The sequence below is a fragment of the Dermacentor andersoni genome, chromosome 5 (genome assembly GCF_023375885.2).
Source record: "Dermacentor andersoni chromosome 5, qqDerAnde1_hic_scaffold, whole genome shotgun sequence".
NCBI lineage: Eukaryota > Metazoa > Arthropoda > Arachnida > Ixodida > Ixodidae > Dermacentor > Dermacentor andersoni.
The window spans coordinates 98,873,620-98,886,182 of NC_092818.1; the positions used below are offsets into that span (position 1 = coordinate 98,873,620).

The following is a 12,563-nucleotide window of genomic DNA, read 5'->3' on the forward strand; positions in this document are numbered from 1 at the left end:
TTCAATTTGATGCATTTATTTTCAAAGTGTTTTTCGGAGGTACCAAAATCAATTATAATTATCATTTAAGGTAATGAAAAAGATGGAGCCTTTCTTTTAACAGCATAGCGACCACGGTACGGCAGGTGTCGGCTCGCACAGCCTGACATGTAGGCAGCATGCAACAAAGCAGCAGTAATCTGCATGATAAAAACCTGCAGCAGCTTGTATGGCTCCCGTGAATTTGAGCACTCCATTAATTCTTTTATAGTGCAAGTAGCAAAATAAAAGGGCAAGAAAAGCCGATGTCTATGACGCTCTCTCTTTTGAACACCACGCTGACCATATTTCCGGTCAGCATATGCGCATTTTTCAATTGGAACGTGGTAGTCTGGTGCGAGCTACTGTCTGCACCATTTCGCAACATGTAAAGTCACACAGAAGCAAAGTTTCCTGTGTGCTATTGCATGCAATGCTCAAACCAGGAACAAGGCATTTGGACACTGCCTTCTGAGTGGCAGACCTTTTCAATGTTGAGTACATCGATAGGTTTGATTAAAGCACAATAATTTTTTTTTTTTCCCTACACTTAGGCATAGTGCTGAATGTCGGCAGGGATATTAGCCTTTTTACATCAAATGTGGTACACTCCCATATGTGAAGGAAAGCAATATCACGTGAATATGTTCAGGGTTGCCAATTACCAGGCCCAAAACAAAGCCGTAAAATCCTTCAAAGTACTGTAGTACAAAAATATAGCCAGCCTAGATTACTGATGAGAAAATTACCCAGGAAAGCAGGCAAGCTGTGACCAAATAATGCATACAATTACCCCTTACTTAATGCTAAATGATATAGTGAGAGGGACAGCTTCAATTAATGATTTCAGTGTCGATGTTAACAAGGCACAAAAGAGAGCTTGAAGCCCTGTAATCATTACAGTATTACAGTGGTATTACTGGCAACATTATGGTAGATAATGTTGATGTTTAACGAAATCATGAAGTAGCCAAATGTTAAGAGGCCGATAGCCACATAGCTACAATGTTCTAAAATTACCCAATTTAGCACACAGTTGGCAAGCCTGGCAACCCCTGGATTTATTAGCTGTGGTGCTGTGCTGAAACAAGCCTTTCTTTTATGCTTGCCTACACATGTGCTGCTCATGTGTCATCACATGTGCTATACACAAGCGAGAATATTTGTTTTCTATCAATATAAGAGTGCACATGGTGATCACACATCCAACACAAAGAGATTCACGTAGACTCTCTCTGTGAGCACAAGAAAACCAGAACGGCTAAATGAGTGCACTGAAAAAGGAAAGTACTTCAGCCCAGCGCAATACGTGTCGTGCAATATGTGCATGCTCCTCCTGGCGCATGCACATGTGACCACTTGGGACCACGCATAGGTGTGTAGAGAGAAAGAAGCGAAAAAGCAGTCAACGTATGTTTATGAAGATTAGTTTTTTCCAGTGAAACCTTTACATTAGCAGCTCAATGGATCCCAGTCGATCATTACAGCAACAGATATGTGTCCTCTGGTTGAACTCCCTGCAACAAGATGTTGCTACCAGCCTTGTGGCACCCATGTATACTGTATTTACGACGATTGTGGCATGCACTCAACTGTAAGAAGCACACAATTTTGAGACAATTGGAGATGACCCGAAAGCCTGGCTGATCTTGAGAATGTCTAGAGTAGTGGCTAGGCTTCAAAATTGTCATGCAACACTCCCTCATGGTCTTTTCCCTTCCTCCATAAGAATAGCACACCCTACAGCAACCTGTGGATTGGATTGCAAAAACTTTTTAATGCCGATGCCAATATCTTGTCACTATTACAGTTTTGGTTTCGCACTTGAATGTAATGTACATGTCATCTTTTAAGACATTTTAATAGATTTTTAAAAAGAAAGTGCACACTGCAATGCAGTAGATACGGTACGTGTCTCTGATATTCCACGAACGATAATACACATACTGACAGGCCGTTAGAACTCTCTGATTTTATACAGAACGAGGTGCTACAATACAATAACACTGACAACCAAGAAGCAAAAACATTTTCTGGGCTTTTCTATTGCATTTCAACAAGTCATAAAAGGTGCTGCTGCGACCAACACTTTACCAAATACAAACACCACATTAGGTACGCCCAGTTTCTTAGGAGTACCGCACAAAAGGGCGTAGAGGTGGCATCATTGGCACCATGCAGTATGATATCGACATACAGGCATTTGACAAACATTAGCAGCTGCTGCAAATTATGACCACGACCTGTACACTGCACAAATCTCAGAACTTTCAAGAAACATAAATATCTGTGATGGTGAAAATTCTATCACATTAGCAAGAAACCTTTCATGCAGTATCTTATAAGTATCTCATATCTGTAAGTTCTGCTGAAAAACTTAAATCAAATGTTTAACACTGCTGCACACTGTTCATGTGTTCACATGTGTTAGCACATCTGTTTGATTTGCTGTTAACCACAGTGTTAATTAGAGCAAGCAATAATCAGGCCAAGGACAAAAGGAAACTTTCTAACAGAGAGACAAGCATGCTTAAGTAACATAAAACAAGCAGAGTGGTAAGTCTTACAAGGGAACCAATAATGGTTATCTAGGATGCAAAAGGCTTCTCAAAACATAGCAGGACTTGACAACAAAAAAGTGGGGCAAAGGAAAAGCTTATGTATGTAAAATACATAAAGCTGAGGTACTCACAGCAACTGAAGTTCATGCTGGTTTGCTAAATTGTTAAGTTGTAGCAAACTTCTGCGTGCTGACAGACTAAGAGGTTGAAGGGGCAGGGCGGGGATGGGGAGAAACAAAAATGACAATTGCCAAACCTATAGAGCATTCCTTTATTTTTTAAAAAAAGAAGAGGAAAGCAAGCAGTTGTACAATATATATATATCGTACTTGACACATTATTTCAGGTCATCAGTGGCACCTGTGTGAGGAATGACCTCATAGCATGCAGTGGGCAAGTTTACCATTTCACCTACATTACAAATCATTTAGCATGTATGTGGCCTTTCACTACACATAATTGAACACATTAGCATGATTGTGTGTGGCTCGACATAACTGTGGCAATAAGCTAAAATCCTGCAGCAATCATGGAGCATGATATGCTTTAGAGGAAACATTACTGACACAAGTGCTACAAGTTAACACGATAAAAATACAAAAGGGAACAGAGTAGCTATATATTTGTTTGGCTGTCATGGCAATCATGGTGATAAAGTTGTTATCTTTACCTAACGGGGTACTCCAGCATGCTATGAGTTCCAAGTCACTGAAAGTGCCTGAGACTTTATCTGGCGACACCAGAATGTAGGCGTTCTTTTTCCTAGCAACATTTATGTTTTTCGCTGCAGCTGTAACAAAAACATTATTTATCCCCACCGAACAATGTCAAGCAAAGCTGGAAAATGATGCAGCCGTCGCTTCTGAAATGCCACCAATTTTGTTACAACTGTGTGGTCAGAGCTTTGCTTGTTGTCTCATATCTCGTAGGGCCTACTACGATGTGTGGACCTGCTTGCTGCTGAAATAGTAGCTACAGTCCTTTAAAGTTTACAAGAAAGCGTGTTTATATCAACCACTTTCAATATTTAACCAACTTTTGGCCTTCCCTTCATCCCTCTACCATATGCATGAAAAAATGCCGTCACCTCAAGCATCAGCTTTGAGAATTTGAGTACCTAGCTCGTGTACAGCATTTAGCAAAAAATCAGCTACAGGTAGGTCCTCACTGTTTCATTACAGTAAAACCTCGTTAATATGTACCCGGTTAATAAGTAATTCCAGTTTAAATATAGTCATGATGAATCCCCCATCCTGCGGTTATTGAACTTCATATATTGGCGTATTCACTTACCATGTGGCAAACAGTTTATGTATAGACGGTTTCACTCACGCGATAACAGCAGTGAGAGTGCGGCCCCAAGAAACTTCTCATCACAAAGCTTATCAGTCTAATGCGCCGGAACACAAAGCACGTTTTTAAGATGTCTGACTGTGAAGAAAGTCCATTTTTAAGTTTTGAGATAAAAGACATGTGCATTACGTCTCAAGACTAATACATATAATTTTTCGTATAGCTTATGGCAACCTAGACTAGTAAAATCATCGTCATGTATAGAGGAAAAGTGTTGGAAATCTGTGGGCTTAGATTTTAATGCACTCCTGGTACTCGATATTCCCACCAATGCTTTTTTTTGCTCGCTACATTTAGCGGGCCAGGTCAGTGAGCAAAACCGGAAGCCATCCAGGGCCTATGTTTGCAAACAGCAAAAGGGTCTATAGTACTCACTTCACTTTTAGGTGCGCACAAGTGCGAAACGTCAAGTGCAAGGACCATAGATAGTGAAATTGCGGTGCACGGACCTTTTATGGACTGCATTTGCCACCGATAGTGAAGCCAAAACATGGGGAACATCATGTGTTTCCTGCTTCCATAGCTTCTGGCGCTTCCACGTCATTCATGATGACGACCGGTAAGTGGATGATGGCCTTCCGTATCTGATGCAGCGTGTGCATTAACCGTCATGAGGGTGTTCACAGAGAAGTGGGGCCTGATGGAGAAACTGGCTCACGGCCTTGCCGAGTTTGAGGATGTCGTTGTCACTGCCAGGCTGCCACAGCAGCAAGTGAAAATCATTTGCTGCCCTGCTTACAAATACTCGTAAAACTTGGCTATGTGCGTGTTTGAGTGAGAATTAAGACGTAGTTATTTTCTCGCGGGTGAGTCAATAGCTGTTCAATTAGTACATAACTTAGTGCGTACCTTATCCCCATTCCCCGCCAACTATGTATTAACGAGGTTTTACTGTAACAAATTAGAAAACTTGGTTAACTTATGAAATGCACAGGCACTCACAAGAGAAGCCCGACACTCTTACCTCATTTTTCTTTCCCCGTGCCTTCTCCAAAAGAAGCAGCACTTGGTGGCATTGTATTCTTTTTCTGAACTATGGCTTTTGGTGCAATATTTTTCTTGGAAAAGCAGCAAACTGTGGTCACATTTTTAAGTACTCGCATTTAGCAGCGCTACTACGTCTGTATAGTGCATCACCTGTCCCACAAACCATCAATGCTGCTACATAGGGTGTTCTTGACATGATCTGGGTGATTACTGTTTGCACGCCATGCTCAACATAAGGTGCCATTACTAACACTATTTAAATGATTGGTAAATATTCTGCTTATAAGTCAAAAGGCAACATCAAATTATTCTACTACTATAATCGCCTATAGACTAAGAACAGTGTGACAAATCTATCTTTATGGTAATTGGTACGCTAAATACAGCAACCAATTACTATAGGATAGTAATTACAATTACAAGGATAGTGGGAATGAGCATTCCCACTATCCTTGTTTAAGTGCACTTTAATACAAAAAAGCAAAAGGCAAATTTAAACCGAGTTCGGCAGCCTACTTGCAACAAAGAACTCATTCTTTCTAGCTCTTCCTTTTGCAGGAGCTACACTGTAAAGCTGCAAGTTTGTTTGCTCTTTGCTCTTTTCTGTTTGGCACATAACAGAGTGTTACATGTGTTGCACAATCTATCAAAAGTGAAATGTGGCTGTCTTGTGCTGGCCTGCTGCTAAAGCTCACTTCCGAGACTTACAACAAACCTCGGCACCTAATGGCTGCCAAAACAGATGAAGCAGCTGGTGTGCAATATTTACACTGATTTAACTATGGCTGCCTTTGTGAAAGTAAACAAGCTATGCAACTTCCGAAAAGACAACGCCAAACATGCCTGAACTACTTAACACTGTCTATATGCACAGAAGCCCTGCCCTCACCAGCTTCAACTTCACAGACAAAAAAGTTGACAAAATGTATAGTAGAATTATTACTTTTATTAAATAACGACACTTGATGCTACAAGATATGACACCAGTGTGGTCTCTCTATTAATTGCCTGCACAAATACCCACAAGATCATCATGGCTGACAATACTCCCTAAGTATGAAACTGAACAGAATGTCATTCTTTCATAAAATTGAAGTGTAACCAACGATGTTGGTAGTACTACCATATTTACTCGCATGATGAACGCAGCCCCACTTTTCCAATCAAGAAGTGTGTTTCTCCTTTTTGTCCCATAATGATCGCACCCTGAACTTGCTGCCATGAAGTAGGAGACACACAGTATGATTCGGCGTCTGATAAGGCGTCCGGCGGGCGTGAGTCTGACACCGTGTCGGATGCAGAATCATATCATCTCTCCTACTTTTATTGCGATAGCAATTATATGGACGCTCTACGCACATTTTTGCCGTCGTCATCATCGTTGCCCTCGCCGCGCTCTGCATACTGTAGGTGTGAGTGAAAGCGGGCGAGGGAAGCCAATAATCACCGCTCAATCTTACATGACGAAAGAGCCCTCGGGGGGAAGGGGAGGGAGGGTGGCGGCATTGTACTTTGGCAGCAACTGTGCATTGCGCAGCTGCAGCCTGCCCTATCTTGAAAGCAATCTGCGTTAGGGGGCTGAGTCGATGGCGGCTCATACCTATGTGCATGCTGCGTTCTCGCCGCTCATTCTGCATTGAAGCGAATACTTCGTGTAGCTGTCTACAGATTTGCTATCGCAATCGATGGTTCACATTTCTGGTGAAATGGACTTTTTTAGAGGTGGCCGCAGAAAAAAGTCGCTCGAAATTTTTAACCCGCATAATGAACGCAACCCCCAACCTTGCGCAGATTTTTCGGGAAAGAAAGTGCGTTCATTATGCGAGTAAATACGGTATGTGTTAACGCTTAATAGAGCACAGTTTCAAATAATAAGGAGGACATAACGAAACAACGCTTGCACCTATTTTATGTAGGTACCCACATTGGATGATGTCAACATAAAGAGAGTCCAAGAAATCTTTTGGAAATGGGAAATGACCCATGATAATAAAGGGGCCTTGCAACACCTTTTTTGAAAGGTGTACATATATGCATGGTACAAAAGAGATCACCTCACAAGACATTTTTTTTTTTTTAATTCTAGAATGTGCCTCGTGTGAGTGCAGTTGCCAATCGAATGCTGCCTCTGTCGTACATTGTGATTTTCTCCTCTTTTTCATCACTTTAACTGCGCCTGAATCTGTGTTGCTGAGCCAATACACAGTCATCATTGCGCAGAACTCTGGTACTGGCATGAATCTAAGACTAGTTCATTGTGCTACAATAATGGCAAGACCTACAAGATTGGTTCATCACACCACAACATAAGCGTAGTGGTTCTCTGCCACCAGGTGGCACTCGCTATGTCTAAAGAAATCACATGGTGGTGTGTGCTACCACCCTGTTTCAAGTGCAATGCTCATATAATCATCATCATTCTTCACTTGTGATCCTATTGGGGGCACTGCTTTGTCACACTGTCTATAGATATCCAGCCAATAGCCATTGTGCTCATTGGTGCATCAATGAAAGCACAAGAAGTGGTGAGGATTTCAAGCAGTCGTAGGAAAGGGTAGGCAGTCTTTTGAGTGAAACTGCATGCTCCCTGCTGCATAGAACGAAATCAAACTTGGCACATGCGTTCATGCAAGCATTGTCCAGTGGCTAAAGAGGTTTATGTGCCATGTTTAATAAGTACTGCAAGGCCCCTTTATGGTAGTTGTCTGCAAAGTGGCTTTTTGTCACAGCCAGAGAACAACTTTTGATGCACTAGCTGGCAGTAACTGAATTATTTCCTTAGGCAGTAATTGAATAATTACATTCCCAGCTCTCTATGCAGTGACAAAGGAAAAGCAGTCCAAAAACCTCACCTGGCCTTGACAATTGACTTTTTGAGAGCCTGGTGCAGATCAAGCACTGTTTGCTGCTGGCCTTTGCAGGCGTGCCATAGTCGCCCCTGCTCGGCCCGGCTCACCACCCGCTCACGCTCGGCCTCGTTCACCTGAACCAAGACCGCAACATGTCTTTGTCAGGAGCAACAGCATGAACATGGTATGCATCATGTGAGAAGAATGCAAAGATGCAGGTCGGCAAAAAAAAAAAAAAAAATTGTCCCCCTCCTCGGTCTCCCGGCTTTGGGTAGCGAACCCCACTTTCTGTTCTAATTGATGTCCCTGCCTTTCATCTTCCTCGACCTTGCTGTCTCAAGAAGGGAGAAGAACAAGAGAAAAAGGAAAGTATCTGTGAAGAAGGTAGGCACGTGAAATGTGAGGGAAGAGGAAGAGAAAAATACTAAGCCAGAGCTTAGCACCACTAAATCACTAAATATGCATATTCTAGGGTACAACGAAAGTTTGTCTGGTCAGGCAGAGGTTGAAGTGAATCTTGGTAACTGACCAAGCCTGAAGAAAAATTTATGTTTCGGAACTGCATCTGGGTACTTTGTTCACTGAGCAAGACAAGCTAACGGTGTTACTTAAGTACATAACACACTCATTACGAGGGTTGCAATGTGGGCTTGTTGGTAATGCATCTTCAAGGGGAGTACGGTAGCGCGATTAAAAGACTGGACAAAAGAAGACACATAGGGACACACACAGCGCTAACTTCCAGCAATTAAAAGACGGGACAAAAGAAGACACATAGGGACACACACAGCGCTAACTTCCAACAATTGTTGGAAGTTAGCGCTGTGTGTGTGCCTATGTGTCTAATCGCGCTACCGTACTCCCCTTGAACACTCATTACGTTATGCACACTGGGAAAACGCTAGTATTGTAGTGAAGGAAAAGAATGTATCATCCTGATGGCTGCTGGAATCACTGATTATTCAGTCAACACTAGCTACGATGAACCGGACACTAGAAAATATGTCACCCGTTTACACATGCTCATTATGTCATGTGTTGCACACTTAAGCAACAATGTTAGCTTGTCATACTCAGCGAGCAAGGCACCCATATGCAGTTCTAAAACATAGATCCTTCAGACTTGGGCTTCAATCGAAATATACAATAGCACATTTAGAACGTAATGATAGTGACGTTTCGACAGTTGCATGTGTTAATCATGGGTGACATTGCACACTCTCATTTATCGAAGTGATGTTTTGATACCTTATATCTCTTACAAACTTGCAATTTCATGCCCCGATTCCCTTTTGAATTTATTTCCCTACCCCTGTCGCCCATTCTGTTTCTTTAACAGACCATTGGTTATCTGTTCTACCCACTGCATGGTCTGTCCAACTGCACTCCTCTTAATATCAGTTACCCTAATTTGTTCCCTAAGCTATACTGATATCACCTTATCTCATAACCTAGCAATCATTTTCTATTCTATCGCTTGTTCTATTGTAGATAGCTTCATTTCAGGCTTTTTTGTTGCCTTCCACATATCGACTCGGCAACTATATTAGGTGCCCATTACTAGTCATAAATTTGTTTGCGTTTTTATTAAGTCCAGCAGCAAGGTGTACCTATTTGTCTGTTCTACTTTAAAACTGTGGAAAGTTGTCTCACCTCCAACTATAAGGCAAGATCCAAAATAGTGAATTTTGGTACATGATTCCAAGGCAGCAGTGACACGTACCACATGGTATGCATGAATTTAATTATTTTCAGTATTTTTACACAGCTGGTGTGAACATATAGCTTTATTTACAATCAATTACTTTTCGAGGACACCTTTACTATAGTAAGGTATAACACCCAGAACAGTGGTTCATTGGAACGACTGACATTCTTCACTGCTGGCTTATTTAATGAACTGACATTGAAAGTGATACACCAATGAGTGATATCAACTGAGAATGTGGTGCTTACCTCTACATTCTAGAACATTCTTGCACTCAACATTCCACTTCAATTCAAAACAGTGGATGGCAGTGCCACCACTCGGCTGCAGTGGTCAACGCACTTCATTGACACCCCACAATGATTTACGAGTGGGAATGTTGTAACCAGGAGCCCTTCTTGTCTATTCAAGTGCATTGGAGTGAAAGTGTATTTTCCAAGTGACTCCTTCTCACCACATAAATCACCAGAAAGCGTAACTGAAACATATAGTCTTTTTCAATCGAAAAGTAGTCAATGTGTTTAACCCTATTTATTCAATTATAAGGTGGTTACGATTATAAGGTGAGGGTGTAGTTTTGAGGCCCAAAAAAAAAGCATTTACGTATGCACACTAATATAAGGCTAAATAAAGTAATCGGCGGATTATTCAGACTTGGTAGAAATCGCCCGAAATACAGCATAATCGAAAGCCCCCAGGATAATCTGTGCGTGTTAATTTTGCTTTGAGGAGTGACTTCATGGCAACATGAATTTCACCTTATGGCTTTAGAGCAGTGCAGGCCATGCTGCCTTGAAATCACTCTTCACAGCAAAATTTGCATACAGTCTAACCTACCTATAACAATCTCAGATATAACGAATTATCGGTTATAACGACCACATTTCACTGGATTTACAATTCTGCAACGCTGCCTATTATACTGCGTCCAAATATAACAAACCTCTTCAACAGCGCTGTACTGCTACAATGTACACTTCAAACCTGGCCACAGTAAAAGGACGGCGCACCCACAATTACAAAGTGCAAGAGAACAAAAATGAAGTGGTATTTAACTGCCGATGCCGGCGTATTGAAGTGCAAGTCCACATGTGATGAACTACTGACAGAACGACAAATTTTTGCAGAGCTATTGAGTTTGTTATAAATGAATTTGACTGTATAACCTACACCCTTCAAATTTTCTAATTCTCAGTGTGGGTTATATGCACAAAAATATTGTACCGCCTCAGCTGACAAGGCTTATTAGTTGCTAGAATTTGCACTGCCATCTAAAATCTGGATCGCCAAAAATGTGGCATTGTTACTGCTTATTGAAATACTAGTAACTGAATCTATCAGCCTTGCATATTAGGCGGGGGGTGGCTTCAAGGCTAAGGATAATAGGAAATGACCTCGCCATGTATTCAAACAAATAAGGTACTCAGTAGAGTTGTAGTTTCTAGTATAAGCTTGTTTGTGCCCATACTGGTTTCCTTTGCAGCTTTGTGCTACTGTTGGGTTCGTCTATATGTTACTTTCATCTTGTGTCAAGTCTATTACGCTACAGTACATTGTGCTCAGTCAATAAAGCCTATTCCAATTTTCTGTTATGCTAAATGTAAAGGGTTAATCATCATCAGGCTGGTGATGACAATGAACTCACAGCCATATGCATCCATGTCCACAGCTGATAGCTGTACAGTTACAGCCAAAACCTTAGCCAAACCACAAACAATGGCAGTGAAGCTGCCCACGCACTAACCCGAACAGTAGCCTGGTTGAGCATTTCTTGAAAGACAGGGTCCAGAGAACCCTGGGCACCTTGACGCCGCAGGCCTTCTTCCGCCAGTGCCACCATCTGTCGGGCTGTGCAATGCGCCAGCGACGCCCGTTCATGTCGCAGAGAGGCTTTGCGCGCTGCATCTTCCAGCTGCAGAATGAATTCATAACCTAAGTCATAACCTCCGACAGAATCACTCGTTCACAGAATGGTTCATTCAGATGGCAAACTGAATAGACTGATTCCACAGTGGGTTTCACTATTAGCTCCGAGATCTTTGAGTGGCACCCTCTCGCATGTAACCTTAGTTAGGGAACTCCATTGCCATAGTGGCTGTGCTCTCGCAATGTGAAGGCAACTTGAAGCTGTCGGTCAGCTTGCTCTGCTCAAGTTTTTGAAATGCGAGTCTGCAGGTTTTCGACCAGTATGTATGGAATGTTCTAGGACGCTACTCCCTGCGAAATCGAGCAAAGTAGTCATCACCATACTCAGTGTAGATTGCTCCTGGCGTCGTCTCCTACTCATCAGCGTGTATATGTGCATGTACGGCACTGGCTTTTTGCCATTGCTGTTTTATTTTTATGAGGCACTCATAATGATTTGTCGGCCCTTTTTTTACTATGAATTCCGGCATTTTGCCTTCAGCTACGGTGTCTGCACTGTAATAGTGTATTTGTCGGCTCAGCGCATGCTGCGTGTTGGGTCATCCGCTCAGTTTGCCACAAACATTCCCATTGTGTTGCTGCCCAGCACATTAAGCATATCTCGAAAGAAGTTTGATTCTCAGGAAACTAGGTGGTCAATGCAACATGTTAATGCATGCACTGCTTTAGTGGCATTACAGCAAAATGTGGTATGGGATGTCTGATAGAAGGGAGGACAAAATTAGCGAGAAAAACAAATTATCTAGTTCTATGCTGCAGTACTGCATAATTTTTAATTAGAATTGATTACTTTCACCATGACACAGCTTGCCCCTGCATGTTAGTCGGCTCAGCGTAACCCCCCCCCCTTTTTTTTCCTTCCTTGCTTCTGCCGTGGGTAGCGTGCACATTCCCCAGGCTAGATTCACCCAGCAATGAGAATTAGTGTTATAGCGTAAAACAGGAAACAACCTTTTCTTAGATCACCATTTCCAATATATTTTGTTTTGTAAGCGGGTCATACGCATTTCAAACTAAAACAAGAAAATTTGCGAGTTTAGTTTTGCTGGTACTTGACTGAATAAATAGCTGGAATGTTAAACACACAAAGAAAAAGAAGGGGGTTCTGTGTTTCTGCAACACAATAATATTATTACTACACTGATCAAGCAATATGTCCCA

At 41.9% G+C, this 12,563-nt stretch overlaps 1 protein-coding gene across 2 annotated transcripts in view; it reads right to left on the bottom strand.

The window, feature by feature from the left end:
* Positions 1-12,563, bottom strand: part of LOC126530939 (uncharacterized) — a 45,549-nt gene that overhangs the window by 20,909 nt on the left and 12,077 nt on the right. The window contains exons 4-6 of one of the 2 annotated variants that reach the window (XM_050178269.3): positions 11,221-11,388; positions 7,772-7,902; positions 2,711-2,776 (exon numbers count right to left, since the gene is read on the bottom strand). In XM_050178269.3, the coding sequence (XP_050034226.2) occupies positions 2,711-2,776; positions 7,772-7,902; positions 11,221-11,388 (365 nt within the window). The remainder of the gene's footprint in view (positions 1-2,710; positions 2,777-7,771; positions 7,903-11,220; positions 11,389-12,563) is intronic. The other variant, XM_050178270.3, reaches the window with a different exon arrangement.